At 41.8% G+C, this 17,583-nt stretch overlaps 1 protein-coding gene across 1 annotated transcript in view; it reads left to right on the top strand.

Annotated features, from left to right (window-relative positions):
• The first annotated feature begins 4,004 nt into the window (after positions 1-4,004).
• Positions 4,005-17,583, top strand: part of GRIN3A (glutamate ionotropic receptor NMDA type subunit 3A) — a 205,096-nt gene continuing 191,517 nt past the window's right edge. The window contains exon 1 of the mRNA XM_027550425.1: positions 4,005-5,607. Coding sequence (XP_027406226.1) covers positions 4,909-5,607 — 699 coding nt within the window. The 5' untranslated portion in view covers positions 4,005-4,908. The remainder of the gene's footprint in view (positions 5,608-17,583) is intronic.

Genomic DNA, 17,583 nt, shown 5'->3' with positions numbered 1-17,583 from the left:
ACAATTCCAGTACAAAGGTGAAAGTTTGAGCTCCAGGGGGTTAAATGTCACATCCAGAGGGAAACAGAGACGAGAATAGCATCCAAGTTCCTGACTCACATAGTATTCTTCACTCCAGCCATTCCTGGGCTACCTCCAAAAAAATCTCAACTTTCAGCCTACCCATTCCTGTTACCAGAAAACACAGATGTACACAAAAGCACATTTTAAATTTTGAGAATTTGGATTTGTTTTTGTTTATTTGACTCTCCAACATGGGTTCTTAGATTAATAGTTCTCATTTCAAATCTAGTAATAAAGAGAGCTTCATCTTCTCTGAGTGAGCCAATTTTGAAATTTGGCTGATTCTTGCTACCAACAATGCAGCTGGGATGAACTTAAAATTTTGAACCCACTCTGCCACTCACTATGTGATGACTTTGTGCAAATAACTTTCCTCAGATACAATTTTCTATTCTATAGAATGGGAATACTAATACTAATGTGATAAAGTTGCCTTATGATTTCACAGGTATCTCATGGATTACTGCAACAGCATAACACCTGATCTCCTGACTTCCATCCCAGCCCACCTTTTCTCTTCCATCAGCAGAGCAGCTAGAGTGGTAAAACAAGCTCACAAGTCATTCTTCTATTTCTCTCTCCCCTTCCCAGTGCCTTCTTATCCCTTTTGGAGTAGAAGTCAAAGTTAATGATTGGCTTACATTATCTGTACCTCCTCATTGCTGCTCTGACCTCACCAGCCACCACTCTCATACTGGATCAGTTGTGCCAGCAACTTGACCTCTTTACTACTCTTCAAACATAGTGGAAACACTCCCACCTCAGGGCCTTGGCACTTGCTATTTCTCTGCTTGGAAATTCTTTAAGTACTCATATGAATCACTCCCTAACCTCCCTTTAGATCTTTATTCAAAAGTAATTTTCTCAAAGGGTTTACTCCCAGTTCCCCCATCACTAACCAATCTCCTCCATAATACTTCTTTTCTGCTGTTTTATTTTTCTCTTTAGTAGTAACTAACATATCCTACATTTACTTACTTCTATGTTTTATTGTCTGTCTCTCTCACTAAAATATAACCTCAACATTAGCATTTTGTTAACACATTAGCTATGTGACTTTGTGGGGCGGGGGCGGGGGGGGGGGGGCGGGCATATATTCTCCACTCCTCTGAACAGGAGTTTATTCATCTATTCCCCAGTACAGTCCTACAGCAATGCCTGCACATAGTAAGAGTTTAATTAATGGGCACTGAACTGATGATTGAATCTTTTAGAAACTTTCAAAATTATGACCACTGAAACATGAACAAAAAGTGGTGGGAAGGGAGGAAAATGTGGGGAAAGGAATGAAAAGAAGCATGTCAGAATTGCTTAGAGTACAGTGATATGGAAAAAGAGAACCAAGCAGCATGAGAAAACAGAAAGGAATCAGGGTCACGTAACTGAAAAACCTAGGAAAGAAACTGGAGAAGGCAATGGCACCCCACTCCAGTACTCTTGCCTGGAAAATCCTATGGACGGAGGAGCCTGGTAGGCTGCAGTCCATGAGGTTGCTAAGAGTCCGACACGACTAAGCGACTTCACTTTCACTTTTCACTTTCATACACTGGAGAAGGAAATGGCAACCCACTCCAGTGTTCTTGCCTGGAGAATCCCACGGACAGAGGGGCCTGGTAGGAGGCCATCTATGGGGTCGCACGGAGTCGGACACGACTGAAGCGACTTAGCAGTAGCAGAAGCAAGAAAGAAACAAAAGGAAGCACAAGAAGGAAGGGTTGTTCTTCACCATTCAAACAATATTCACAAGATTTAGTTACAGTTTTATCATAAGCCAGGGCAGCCTTTCCTCAAAACCATGGGAATCATCATTTATTCTATGAATAACCAGTTCAGCCATTCCCCCAAGTGGTTCTTGACTTGTGAGAGATGGAAAGAACACACCGCTACCACAGGGAAAACCTGTTAACAATTCCTAGGAAGTAAATATAGAACCTGGGTAATAAAATAAAATCTAACCATTTTTTCCAGGGCGCTTACTTCAGTTTCACTTGTTCTTAGGGGCCGCAGGCAGAGGTCTCACACCAGGCACCTCAGTCCCGAATTCCTAGTGAGAAATGGCTGACACCTCAGCTTAGGGCCATGACCGGAAGCAGCACACAACGCTCGAACCAAGATGGCAGCTGATGGGCGGTGTGCAGAGACTCCACGTGCAACCTTCATTATATGCTCTCTGGTGTGAGCTGCACAGCTGTGCCTGCCTTCCCAGGGACTCTGCCCCTCCCTACCGATGAGATTCCTATAAAGCAGCCCCATCTTCCGCCTGTTGGAGAAAGCCTGTTCCCTAGGGTGCATGCTTGCATCTCTCCATTATCTGATGAAAGAAAAAAGAAAAAAAACTTTACTTTTCATCTAAACTGAACTTGGTCTGTTCCATTGGCTCCAAGGACACTGGGCAGTAGGACCTTTGTTAGGGCACAATTGGAAAGGGTCAGTAACATAGTAGCTCTTGGATGCCATTAACAGATTAGATCCAACTGTTCATCACCACCTATTTTCTTGGGAACCTGGTTTGAACACATATGTGATGCCAAGCATCAAGATAATCATTCTAGGGCATGGTCATAATCTGGAATGTCATACTCCTCCACACACACATATTCATACTCCTCCACACACACAGACAAGCACACCTCCTTACTACACAATCGATTTCCAGTCTCGGAATGCAAGGACCACAAAATTCTAAAATTTTCTTTTTCAGATCCTAATCAGTGGAATCATTTGAAGCAAAAGGAAAGTTCCAACATCCATGCACCAGAGCCTCTCTAGGGCTTCAGGAAGAATCTTTCCTTTCTGGTTCAGACTCTAGTATGATTGCCACTTTGGCCTCATGGGAGTCTTTTCTCTAACACCCCAGTCTTGCAAGAGCTAATTAGAATGTCAGGTAAGGTTAGCGCTGAGATGGCTTTCAAGATCTGTGCTGAGGAAAACAGCATTCACTTTGCAAGCTTCTTGAAAATTTTATTTAGCTAGAGCCTCTTCATCCCAAGGATTTAAAGCAAGATGGAAACTGTAGCTCATGAATCAAAACAACTCTCCAGAGCTAAAAGCTAGCTATATTTGCATAACAATTTACCAGATCCAAATAGCAGGGCAAGGTTAGGTAAAATAAATTGCCAAGGTCATGGTTCTCTGGAAGTGTTATTGAAATTCAGAACTCCTGATGCCAGGTGCTTGTTCTGCCCCATGGATACTTGCCTACTCTCCTCATAAATGATGAATGCATGCTAAGTCGCTTTAGTTGTGTCTCTTTGCAACCCCATGGACTGTAGCCCACCGGGCTCCTCTGTCTATGAGATTCTCCAGGCAAGAATACTGAAATGGGTTGCTATGCCCTCCTCCCGGGGATCTTCCCCACCCAGGAACTGAACCCAGGTCTCCTGCATTGCAATAGATTCTTTACCATCTGAGCCACCGGGGAAGCCCCCTCATAAATGATACTGTGGCATGAAATAAAATAAATCTACTGTGTGTGTGGAAACCAGAGCACTACCCTTAACCTGCTCCTTCCAACTCCAGATTGGTCTGGTCATGGAGGGAAAGGTCAAATCATAACCCACTGACCTCCTTGTATTCAATTCCACACAAATGAGAGCTCTTACTAGTAGCAATAATCTGAAGGACGCTTGGTCTAAACCAGGATCTGCTGTTGAGTGTGCTTTCAAAGTATGCTATTTTAAATCTCTTGGTCACATAATTGCTTCAAATTTTGTTATAATTCTGAGAACCCTAAAACATTGGGATCCTCAAAAAAAAAAAAAAAAAGTCAAACGTCCACGTGCCAAAAAACAGGAAGCTGAGGAGATTAAACGTATGTATATGTGGTTCTTGCTTTAATACCTTTAGCTAGAAAAACCGTTAAAAAGACATCGAAGAGGAGCTTCTTAAAGTCACTGCCTCTTTCAGCCTATCCCAGATGACCACTGGATTTCAGATTCCTCAGGCGCAACTCCGAATTCAGAATTCGTTTTAGGGCGCAAGGAATATCGCCAACTACGACTCCTGGCCTTGGAGGGGCGAGAACTTGTCAGGGGTGCGGGAAGCGCCACCCGCGACTCTCAACCATCAGTGGGCGTTTAGCGCAGCCAAGCGACAGGCCGGCGCCTGGCTCAGAAACAGGGAGGCGCCGGCTGAGGTGGGGAGAACTTTGCGCTCCGAGCAGAACCACCCTTTGCTGGCCAGTCGCGTCGCTCCTCTGAGGAAACCGGCGGCGGCGGCGACTGGGCGGAAAGAGGACGAAAGAAGGAAAGGGAGGAAGTAGCGAGGGAAGAAGAAAAATGAAGCCAGCGCTGGGGGAGCCCGCGAGAGGGCGGCCGACGGCGGAGCTAAGATTTGGCTGCTTTCTCGCACCTCAGGTGTGAACCCCCTTCTCCTGCGCGAGGCCAAGGAAATAAGTGGGTCTCGTCTGGGCGGAAAAAGAAGAGTCAAGAATCCAAGTGAGCTTCTTGCCTCCTCGCTCCCCGTTGCCCCCTAGAAATCCTCTCGGCTTCTCAGCCCAGCCTCCCCGCGGGACCGGACCCAGTGCCCCAGCCGCCCTGCGGATGGGGCGGGCAGGGAACGGGCGCCCAAGCCGCGGGTGACCAGCGCCGCCCGCCCCGCTCCGCGCAGGGACCGGGCGGGCAGAGGATGCGAGGCGGAGGGACTTGGGAGCGGGTTCTGAGACTGCCGAGGGCGCGCTAGCCTCCCACTTGGATGGCCCAGAGTCCGCTCCAGCTCCTGGGACCGCTTCGCCAAGCCGAGTGAGCGGCGTGCGGGACCTGGGGGCGGAGACCTTAGGCGGCGGCTGCTGCAGCTGGGTGAGCCGGGCGCAGGAGGGGGCGCGCTTTCTCCCTGCGGGTCTCAGTAATGAGGAGACTGAGTTTGTGGTGGCTGCTGAGCAGGGTCTGTCTGCTGCTGCCGCCGCCCTGCGCACTGGTGCTGGCCGGGGTGCCTGGCTCCTCCTCGCACCCGCAGCCCTGCCAGATCCTCAAACGCATCGGACACGCGGTGAGGGTGGGCGCGGTGCACTTGCAGCCCTGGACCACGGCCCCCCGCGCGGCCAGCCGCACCCCGGACGGCAGCCGGACAGGCGCCCCGCGAGATGAACCTGAGCCAGGGACTTGGCTGCCCCCGGCGCCCTCGCCAGGCGCACGCTGGTTGGGGAGCGCCCTGCATGGCCGGGGGCCGCCGGGCGCACGGAAGCCGGGGGAGGGCGCCAGGGCCGAGACCCTTTGGCCTCGGGACGCCCTCCTCTTCGCCGTGGACAATCTGAACCGAGTAGAAGGACTGCTGCCCTACAACCTGTCTTTGGAAGTAGTGATGGCCATCGAGGCCGGCCTGGGCGATCTGCCGCTCTTGCCCTTCTCCTCCCCTAGCTCGCCGTGGAGCAGTGACCCTTTCTCCTTTCTGCAGAGCGTGTGCCACACCGTGGTGGTGCAAGGGGTATCGGCGCTGCTCGCCTTCCCTCAGAGCCTGGGGGAGATGATGGAGCTCGACTTGGTCAGCTCCGTCCTGCACATTCCAGTTATCAGCATCGTGCGCTACGAGTTTCCACGGGAGAGTCAGGTGAGAGGAGTCTGATGCTTGGAGTGGAGATGGATGCCACTAGGGGCCGGGACGGTAGTGGGGGCTGGGGTGGGGAGGCTGGGTGGCGGGCGGAAAGGGAAAACCCGGGTGAAGACCTTAGGGACGTGGGGCTTTACAACTTTGATATTGTTTGAGGATCGGACCATATCCGTAGGTTATAGGTAGAAGGATCTCAGTAGAAGTAAAATAAAACACATTAAAACTCAGATGGAAATAAAATGAGAGGTAGAGGTAGCAAGATGGAAGGAAGAAAGTGGGAGAATAAGCGGAAAAGTAAGTCTTCACGTTCTGACCAGCTGGGAGAAACCTAGTGGTTACCCGATGGAAGTTGAAGTCCCAAGTTCAGGAGGGTAGAGAGCTATCGAGGTTCTAATGACCAGCGCGGGGGATGGGCATAGAACAGCCCGGATTGCCAGAGTCTTTCAGGCCCCGGAGGAACTCTGAAAGCAACTGTCAGAAAGAGCACCTCTCTGACTTTGGACGACGGCCCTGAGCTTTAGGCGATGGTGTAAAGAAAACACCTCCCTCTGAATTCCTGTGCGTAAACATGAAATCTGCAATTAGTACAGAAGCAATAGTCTGGTAATTAGTCTTGGATACTGAAAGGCATTAAAAACATAATCTGATACCGGAAAAATGGATGGGAGGACTCATTTGGGATTGTGTCTTTGTCCCTACCCTCTCTTTATGTGATGTGGGTTCAGAAACTGGCTATATTTAGTTATGTTCTCAGCCCATTTCTGCACCAATTGTCTAGAAATAAAGAAGACTAATGATTTCGTTTCCTATGGGTTAAATGTGTGTGTGTGGTTTCAATAGAGGAAGCTATTTGTGAACTTAACTGTTGACAATTAATAATAAGATAAATATTTTTTAAAGGCAGGGTCCTCTTAGCAATGGGAGATTTCTGCATTTTGTGCATTATTTTTTAGTAAGATATCAAGAATTATTAAGCATTGCACAAAGTATTTATGAAACAAATAGGTAATTGTCTTTGGTCCCATTTTAAAGACTGAGAAACTGAGGAAAGTTCAGAGGCTTGATCCACATTGGTTGGTATATTAGTAAGAGTCCAGACTTAGGAGAATTTCTCTCTGTATCATTTTCACTCTGTCACTGTAGCTGGAAAAAATATTTCTAATCTCTCTTCTTCCACTTTGATATATATACAGAGATAAGAAATAAAATGAGTAAGAGCAAATACATATGAAAAGTTTGATCAAATCTATGCATAATATATGAAGAGAGTACTAAAGGTTTCTTTTTCTAGAAAAATGAATCTTAACATTTTTAATCTTAGGAAGGGTGGGTTCAGGCTACTTTCTGCAGTTGCCCAGAAGATTCCTATTTGATGTTGAACTGTAGAGATTTGATCTATAGAGTGCAGACTAATTAACTTTAATCTAAAATATTTCTGTCACCTGAATCTGAATGACTATAGGCAGCAGATGGGAAGGCTTGGAAAACACAGGTGCACAATGCTGCCAATAGCCAGAGTGTTATAAACACGAAATTGCATCCATAGGGGTGTATCATTATTAATATTATGCAGAATCAGACATAACAAATGCAAGAGTCAGCATAACTTGCTTCTCATCATTGCTTCCTTATTACCTAATACTTCATACATGCTAACAGTGTTCACAGTCTCCAGACTCCTTTCCATTTGTAGATTGTTTGCCAAGAGTCTTAAATAGCAAGAATTTCCCCCCAAATTAGTGTTCCTTAGTTAGAAGTGAAATTGTGTCCGCTCCTTGATGAATTTTTGTGATATGCAGCACACTTCAATAAGGAGACCAGAGAAACTGTGAAGTAGCATCTAGAATCAGTAAATTTCAAAGCTTTAGGACCGTTGGAGGGCAGAGAGTCCTCCAGGGACAACCCTTGCAAGCTGACAATAAAATAAATACTGTGTCAAGCACATTTGCTTCTGTATTTCAATTCAGAAGTGTATTTAAAATCACTATTGTCATTGTTACTTTCATGGCACACATCTTGAAAGGGGGGAATTATTGTTTTTGACTCAAATCTAGTTTGGCCAACTGAGGACATTTTCTTTCATTTATCTTTGTATTTTAACTTCAAACATATCTAACCTGTCTTACTTTAGTATATAATTTAAATGTCTTTCTATAATGTTCTATATTAAAAATGTCCAGCTCAATGCCAAGTCACTGTAATATGTAATTTTAGGATATGACCATCATCTCCTTTCAGCAAAAATAAAAACTGATCTTTCTCTGGCTTCTCCTGAAAAGTGGAATTTTATCTAATACAGTGATGAGATTTTTTTTTTAATTTTCTAAATATAAAAGCATGCTGAAGTCATTTTACACATTAAATAAATTTGGCTTAAATTAGCCACTGTCCTTATTAGAGTCTCCTGCCCAGTGACCTAGTTTGTTGACTGTGCCAGTGCCTAAGTAAAGGATTCTAGAAGAGGGTGGACTTGTTCACACAATCATACAAATCAAAATTGCTTTCAGAGCAGGAGCAGCAACATGTTTTCTCCCACTTTCTTTTGGGCTACTGATATTTTTCTGTGAAACCTAATTAATAAATAATGGTTTAGGATTGCATCCTGCCACAACTCCTGAATGAAGATACCACTGAAATGATCACCCCCCGACAATAGTCATTTTATTTCAATATACTGTTCATTCAGAACATAAACACATAGGTCCATCAGCTTGAATGGAACAAACTTCCTTCAAGCATGGAAATCCATTAAAAATAAGATTGTTAGCTACCCCGCTTTAGAAATCATATGTGTAATATCAGTACTTAGTAAAAGCTTAATACAATATTACACATAGGATAAGATCAAACCATTCTTCCATCCCCAAAATTCTGACTTTATTACACCCAAATCTCCACTTGAGGCCAACCGAATTCTGTTCCTATGACCTTCAAATAATGATGCTGCACATGGATCCAGTTACATTTAAGTTACTTTGTTACTTTAAGTTCCTACAGTTCTTTCTTTCTCTTCACACCCCCTACTACTTTTTATTCAGAGAGTTTTATATAGTTTCTCCAGAGTTAACACTTCAAAATTTACTTGCTGAGGTAGTGACAGATACACATTTCTTTCTAAAATGTATCTTATGTTAATTCCATATTGGTTTCATTAGGCAGAATTAATGGAGTAATATAATTGGCTTAGATTCAAACCCATGAAATTAAAAAGAGACTACATTGCTATTTTCATCTCTCATGGAATGTACCATCCACAATGTGTATCATGAACTATATATGCCAACTAATTAATATATGTTTATTCCCATGGGAATGTAAGTATTTTAGATGGTCCATTTTTATAATACAGGGAGAAGTACTGAAATCTGTTTATTAGAATTTGACTAGCATGGTGCCACTTTTGTATGGCACAGGGGAAAAAGCAATGATATCACAATATAACTTACCTGCCTCGTGAGGGGACAAGTGAAAGACATTTCTTTTTAAAACATCTGCTCTCAGTTGTAGTAGTTTTCCTTGACTTTCTGCACATAGGCACTGTGCTCTCTCTTGGGGGAAACATATTCTTCTACAATTCATGATGAATGACTGATAGTAGCACCTAATTATTGCTAACGTGAAGATAAACGATTTCAAATTAAACATCAAGTGATGCAAAACTTTTCTTAGCAGTATAGACTCCTCTTGAAAAATAAAACTAGAACTAATTTGGAAGTTTTTATTTTTAATCTGGCAAATTTTTATAGCACTTATTTTTCTAGATAAATAGATCAGAAGACACTAGCAAACACCATTCATTGGGCAGTTAATCTGTCTCACCCCCTTTTCTTTGCGACTGCCATAGAAGAGTCTATAGAGAATCTTGGGTCTTGATCCCCTTGGCTGATACATCTTGGGGTTAACTTATGATTGAATCAACAGAAGACCAATTTTGGTGTCAAATTCCTTCCTGTTTTATCTTCTGGTGTGGCAGAAGTCACCTTGGATTTTGTGCCATTAGATTGTATTTCATGAATAGCAAGTAGCAAGTCTTAGTCGCTCAGTCATGTCCTATTCTTTCCAACTCCACAGACTGTATCCCGCCGGACTCCTCTGTCCATGGAATTCTCAGACAAGAATATTGGAGTGGGTAGCCATTCCCTTTTCCAGCAGATCTTTCCAATCCAGGGATCAAACTCAGGTCTTCTGCATTGCAGGCAGATTCTTTACCATCTGAGCCACCACTCATTAACCAATCATTTTGGTTAAATGAGCACAGTTATTGGAAGGTATATTAAATAATACTCAGAAGACTCAGTCTACCCCTGCCTCTTACTGGCCATGGAATTTTAGGGAAGTGCCTCTGGTCTCTGAGCATCTAGGCTTGTCAGTCAAAAGAAGGTTGACTTTACCAATCTGGCAGAGTTGTTGTGTGGACCAAATAAAGAAAGTGATGCACTGTGAAAAAATTTATAGTGTTAGCTAAATAACCAGTAGAGAGGTGTTAGTTTTGATCTGATAAGAATCATCCCAGTCCTAATTCACCACTAATGCTCCACTACTTGTTATTAATCAAAATGAGATTTGATTCACAGTGTAATGTGTCTTCATCTTCCACCTTACTCTATACCCACTCCCTCATTTTATTTCTCTTAAAAGCAAGTGGGTTTAGCACCCACCTCCTGCCAAACAACTGTGTTCCTGAATAGTTTACCCCCTTGCCTAGCATTAGAAGACATGCCAAAGCTACCGTTTCTATACCAATGGCAAATTTTTATAAATGCATATCATCAATGCAGTTTCTAGAGCCTTAGTTATTACCATAGAAGCTTCAATAAGATGCCCAATAACATTTTTCAGAAATGTTTGTCTCTCATACATCTCCTATAGGAGAACTTATAGTAGATTGCTCGCGAGGCTATGGCCACAAGGTCTAACCTCTCTACCCCAACTTCTCCTGCCACACCACTAAGCACACAGTTTGGCTCATCTGAAATTATTTTCCTGGGAAGTCTTTCTTGACAAAGCAGTGTGTTGCTTCATAGTGGCACACGCTCCTTAACTCATCTCGGATAGGCAACAGTTGGCAGACTAGCTGCTTTGAGTATCATTGCCCTAAGCAACACTGTGGAGCTCTCAGAGCAAGGTATTGCACACGTTAGTGGCACCACACAATGTAGAGATGACTTCTTTCTCTTTTCTCCTGCCTAGTCTAGCTGCTGCTCCTCACATACACAAAAGAGTAAAGAAACAGCAGAGCACCAAAAATGGGATGCAAAATCTCTAAAACTAGGCAGCAAGGAAGAAAAAACATCTCAGCATCTGTCACACTGCTTCTTGAGTCAATGCATGAATAACAAACTAATTGAAATCTTTAAGCCACTATTTCTTACTCAGATCTTTCCTATGGGGGATGGTGGGAAATAATTGGAGAAAAGGTAAACAAGGAGTAAGCCAGCCACCTTCCCCTAAACCTATTACATCAGCTAGACTTGCAGCTCTCCAGAATATAAAAGGTTCAGACACTTGCAGGGGAGACGGTGTTTCTCCTCCATTGAGGGAACAGGTTGATCATACTGACCTGGGCTGGTATTGTGTCAGTTGGAGAAAACTGACCATGAAAGGCTAGTATCTGGTTGGCCAGGGATGGTCTGTCTGTAGAGATAAAACTTCAAGGATTCAAGCAGTAAAGAATTAAGCAGGATGACTTTTCTTTTAGTAAAGGGAATTATTCCTCATTATTATTCATTTGAGACATAGATTTAGGAAAAAATCCAGTCATATATATTTACATAAAATTTGTGCTTTTCAAGGCTCCTTCACAAATGTGCTCATAACATACCTTTAACAGTCTTGTGAGAAAAATAACAATGTATAGACAGCATAAAAGGGCAGGAAAGGTTATACATTACAGAAAGTGAGAGGTCACCAACAGGAAAAAATACTAAAGCCTCCCTATTAATTTAGTATATTTGTCAGCCTATAATCTGAGAATCCATCACTGCTTTTGAATTATTGCAGGAAAAAAGATAGAGTGACATCTACTTCTAGGTTTGATGGTTAAAAGCATATTTTACACTAACTATCCAATATAGTTTAATTCAGTGAATCATAATATAACTTTACAATATAGTGCTATGTACCCTTTCAAAATGAAGATATATTTATTGACACAGAATAAAAAATGTATATGTTTTATGTAAAGTGTGACCTTCTATAAAATATAAAGTCTAGAACTTTATTAAAAAGTTAAATGTGATTATAAGTGAATGGTGGAAGTCTAGATTTTCCCCTATGCATGCTTCTTTTTTTCTAAAAATAAGTATGCATTACCTACACAATTAAAAATAAGAGAGGGACATCCCCAGTGGTCCATGGCTGAGACTCCATGCTCCCAACGCAGGGGGCATGGGTTCAAGCCCTGGTTGGGGAACTAAGATCCCACATGAGGATATGGCCAAATAAATAAATAAAATTTTGTTTAAAAAGTTCTCATGCCACAGCTAAAGATCCCATGTACCACAACTGAGACCTGGTGCAGCCAGATTAATAAATATTTTTTTAAAAAACAATAATACTAATAAGAGAAAAAAGACAAGTCTTCACATTTCCTCACCACTGCTTTCAATACTTCAATATGAAAATAAAGGTTTCAGTAATAAATTAATTGTAGAATATGTTTAAATTTATCTTTTACATCCATATTTTCAATTTTATCCTCACAATTATTTTGAGAAAGTTAGTGTTTATTTTACAAATCAGACAATAATAACATATAAATGGAAGAAATGCAAGCTAGAGGTGAAGAGAATAGGTTTTTGAGATGCACAGACCTATGTTTGAATCTTAGCTCTATAGCTTTCTAGATATCATACCTTGAGAAACATGCCTGGTATCTCCATGCCTCAATTTTTGATCCACAAAATATGACCATCTCATAAAGTTACAATGAGGATTGTGTACGGTAAAGTTTGCATATCATGTATGCAAAGTTCAAAGCACACCACAGTATATTTTTATTCTAATAATCATTCTTTTAGCACATAGCGTTAGCCTAACTTAATAGAAAACTAAAATAATCAGAATGAGAGCTTAAATATTCTAGCTTGCTCTCTCCGGAGTACTTCTAAATGCATTTTCAGTATGCAGATGATATTTAAACTTACGAGATCTGATTCCAGTGGCCAAGCTTAAGAAACAAACAGATGCTGCTGTTTTGAAACCCCATTTAGAGTTCCAGTTCACTGAGGTGCACCCTCAGGTTAGGTACATGTAAATTTAGTCATCAATGAGGTGAATGATGACCAGTTGCTTTTTTTGTATGGATTCTGAATGACTGGATCTTTGGAGCAGTTACAGAGGTGAAAAATAACGTTCTATTTCTATTTGTTGATATTAGGAATTCACAAGTCTTGCCTTACCTACTACCCTAATTGCTCACAGGCTCCCAGGAACTAAATCTAAGGAACAGTAGAAGCATGACACAGTTGAAAGTTTTGGCTTCTTGAGGAAGAGGGGGAGAAGAGGGTTTTTAGAAAGGGAAGAGTCTCAACTTGATGTGGATTTAAGGTTCACAAGTTTCCCTTTTTTCATGCAGGCTTTATATCCATACTAATGGATCTAACTTGTGTCATTTATTAGATTCAAGTTTAGGGACAGTAGCATTGTTACATGGGCTTCCCAGGTGGCGCTAATGATAAAGAACCCACCTACCAATGCAGAAGACATAATAGAAGAAGATTTAATCCCTGATCCGGAAGATGCCCTGGAGGAGAGCATGTAAACCCACTCCAGTATTCTAGTCCGCAGAATCCCGTGGACAGAGGAGCCTGGTGGGCTACAGTCCGTGGGGTCACACAGAATCAGACATGACTGAGTGACTAACACACACAAACACACACATACACACACAGCTTTGTTATATACTAAGGATTACAAAAGATATCCATAAAACAAACTCTGTGTTTGATTGAATCCTGACTGTATCAAAATCGTTTGATGCATTTACAGCTTTCAGGGACTTTTAAAATGTGCGTCACTTTTCTGATTATGAAAGTAATGCATATGTGCTACTGCCCCATGGGTGTCCTGACATATCCTTGAGTAACATTTTTTTATGTATTTTATTCTCTCAAGGATAATGCTTTAGAATTTTTAGAAACACTTGGATACAAGTAAAGAAAGCCTTATTGTCACTCCAATTGTACATTGGAATCAAAGAACAGAAAAAAAGAATTCACCTTTTTAAAAAAAATTTTTCTGAAAAGTCAGAGTTGACATGGCTTTCGAAGCATGGACATTCTGAGTTGGTGGAATTTCGGTATTAAAGGGTGGTATTTTCCTTTATATTTGAGCCTGGTTTTGTATTTTCAAGGCTCTGCAAGTGCTGAGCCTGTACAGTTCCAAACAATGGCTCTGTCTGGTCTTTCAGTAGCATTCTTAGGAATGACTTAGACATGGATTGTCACTACTCAGCCCTCAGTTAGAGGTGGTCGTTAGCTGAACTTTCAGTACCAAGGCTTTGGCTGCACAGAATCTGTTGGTGTTTTTTTTTCTATTGAAAGCCTCAACTCAAAGCCAAACAAAAGTTGAATGAATACTCTCCAGGTAAAAAATAAAAATTTTTATTTCCATAAACGAAGTTGGATGCTCAGCATGCCTTTATCTAATAGAATTACTATCTGGCTCAGTTGTGAAATTCTATTTGTTCAGTCCCAGCCAGAGGTACTTAAACAGGGATTCCATTTAACAAAAAATTTACTTCTATGTGTTGTGAATTTAATAGGTTCAGATAGAGACCTGTTGTTTTGATGCTATACGAGGAATTAATTTGAGTCATGTCATACAGTGTGTTATACACAGAAGGAAATGCTTCCGTGTACACCTGAAAATGAATGGTAAATCCAAGCCTGAATTAAGCCAATGTACCTTCGCCTGGTTGAAAGTACAGGGCGCCATCTAGTGGTCCGTAGAGTATCAGCTCAGTTCAGTTCAGTTCAAGCGCTCAGTCGTGTCCAACTCTTTGCGACCCCATGAACTGCAGCACGCCAGGCCTCCCTGTCGACTCCAACCTCTCAAGGCAAGAAAAGGACTCCAAGAAGCTTTTAGTCCTTTTCCTGGTCTTTTGACCATGGGACATCTAGGTTAGTCCATCTAAGAAAAGATCTTCTTTAGCCTTCTAAGAATTCCCAACAATCTCTGCTGTTCTGCCACCATAATTGCAGTCATATACCTTAAAGTATACACACCTCGCAGTGTATAGCTAGAGGAGCTGGGAGAAAAATGTGAATAACTTTAGAAATGTAGGATGGTTAATTATTTTTAGTAGCTGTATTTACTATCACTTTGTTTTATAATGCAGCTTGAAAAGATGTAGCCATTTTATTGTGTTAAGCATATCATTTGTTCCTTTATTCTGATTATAAAAAAATTATGTTCTTTGTGGATAATTCTGAAAGTTAATAAAATGCCAAAGAATAAAATTAAAATTGCTCATAAACCCACAGCCCAGAATTCTAGACATATGTATGTGTTATAAAATTGGGATCATGTCATTTTATGAAATTGTTTAACATATAAACATCTTCCCATATCATTAATGTTTTTTCTATTTTTTAATGGCTTGATAGTTTGCCTTTGAATGGGCTGTTTCATGATTTGTTTAACCAACCCCTGTTATTTGGACTAAGTTTTACCATGAAAGGATAAATGACACTGCTACTAATGGGACTTTACTTTCATCCTCCTTAATTAACATTCTTATAGATTTGGTGCTGTGGAACACCCTCTGCTTGAGTTCTGTGACATCATCATGGTTTTATTTCATTTTTTCTTTTTTAGTCCCTTCATTGCCTTTCAGTGATTGTGCTTCTTGTATTTGACCCCTTGTAGTAGTAACCATCGGAGAAGGCAATGGCATCCCACTCCAGTACTCTTGCCTGGAAAATCCCATGGACGGAGGAGCCTGGTGGGCTGCAGTCCATGGGGTCGCTCAGAGTCGGACACGACTGAGCGACTTCACTTTCACTTTTCACCTTCATGCACTGGGGAAGGAAATGGCAACCCACTCCAGTGTTCTTGCCTGGAGAATCCCAGGGACAGGGGAGCCTGGTGGGCTGCCGTCTATGGGGTCGCACAGAGTCAGACACAACTGAAGCGACTTAGCAGCAGCAGCAGCAGCAGTAGTAACCATAGTGCTGTGCTGTCCAATTTTAAAAAATTTTTTAATTGGTGGAAAATTGCTTTACAATTTTGTGTTGCTTTCTGCTGTACAACAATGAAAGTCAGTCATAATTTTATACATATCCCTTCCCTCCTGAGCCTCCTCCTCCTCCCCCTGCCATCCTGCCTCTCTAGGTCATTAGAGAGTGCCAGGCTGGGCTCCCTGTGTTATTTAGCAATTTCCCCCTAACCATCTATTTTACACATAATACTGTATATATATATCAGCTACTTTCTCAGTTTGTCCCACCCTCACATTCCCATGCTGTGTCCACAAGTCCATCTCTACTAGTTTCAACAGTACCATTTTTCTAGATTCCATATATATGCGTTAATATACAATACTTGTTTTCTCTTTCTGACTTACTTCACTTTGCATAAGAGGCTCTAAGTTCATCCACCTCACTACAACTGACTTAAATCTGTTTCTTTTTATGGCCAAGTAATAGTCCATTGTATGTATGTACCACAACTTCTTCATCCATTCATCTATTGATGGACATCTAGGTTGCTTCCATGTCCAGTCTATTATAAATACTGCTGCAAGGATCACTGGGGTACCTGTGTCTTTTAGAGTTGTAGTTTTCTCAGGGTATATGCCCAGTAGTGGGATTGCTGGGTCATATGGTAGATTTATTCCTAGTTTAAGGAATCTCCATACTGTTTTCCATAATGGCTGTATCAGTTTATATTCTTATCAATAGTGCAGGAGGATTCCCTTTTCTCCACATCCTCTTAAGCATTTATTGTTTTTAGATATTTTGATGATGGCCATTCTGACCAGTGTGAGGTAATACCTCATTGTAGTTTTGAATTGCATTTCTCCAATAATGAGCGATGTTGAGCATCTTGTCATGGATTTATTGGTGATCTGTATGTCTTCTCTGGAGAAATGTCTGTTTAGATCTGCCCATTTTTTGATTGGGTTGTTTGTTTTTCTGGTATGAACTGCCTCTGTATTTTGGAGATTAACCCTTGGTCAGTTGCTTTGTTTGTAATTATTTTCTCCTGTTCTGAAGGTTGTCTTTACAACTTGTTTATAGTTTCCTTTGCTATGCAAAAGCTTTTAAGTTAATAGGTCTCATTTGTGTATTTTTGTATTTATTTCAATTAATCTAGGAGGTGGGTCAGAGAGAATCTTGCTATGATTTATGTCAAAGAGAGTAACTGCCTGTGTTTTCCTCTAAGAGCTTTGTAGTTTCTGGCCTTATATTTAAGTCTTTAATCCATTTTGAGTTTATTTTTGTGTATTGTGTTAGGAAGTGTTCTAATTTCATGCTTTTATATGTATCTGTCCAGTTTTCCCAGCACCTCTTACTGACGAGGCTGTCTTTTCTGCATTGTATTATCCTTGCCTCCTCTGTCAAAGATAAGGTGCTCATATGTATGTGGGTTTATCTCTGGGCTTTCTATTTTGTTCCATTGATCTATATTTCTATTTTTATTGTGCTGTCCAATTGATAGCTGCTGCTGCTGCTGCTAAGTCACTTCAGTCATGTCTGACTCTGTGAGACCCCATAGATGGCAGCCCACCAGGCTCCCCCGTCCCTGGGATTCTCCAGGCAAGAACATTGGAGTGGGTTGCCATTTCCTTCTCCAATGCATGAAAAGTGAAAGTGAAGTCGCTCAGTCGTGTCCGACTCTTAGCGACCCCATGGACTGCAGCCTACCAGGCTCCTCCATCCATGGGATTTTCCAGGCAAGAGTACTGGAGTGGGGTGCCGTTGTCTTCTCCAAATTGATAGCTACTAACCCTATATTTGGTAGCATATTAAA

The sequence above is a fragment of the Bos indicus x Bos taurus genome, chromosome 8 (genome assembly GCF_003369695.1).
Source record: "Bos indicus x Bos taurus breed Angus x Brahman F1 hybrid chromosome 8, Bos_hybrid_MaternalHap_v2.0, whole genome shotgun sequence".
Classification (NCBI taxonomy): domain Eukaryota; kingdom Metazoa; phylum Chordata; class Mammalia; order Artiodactyla; family Bovidae; genus Bos; species Bos indicus x Bos taurus.
This window is presented reverse-complemented; position numbering and strand designations above follow the sequence as displayed.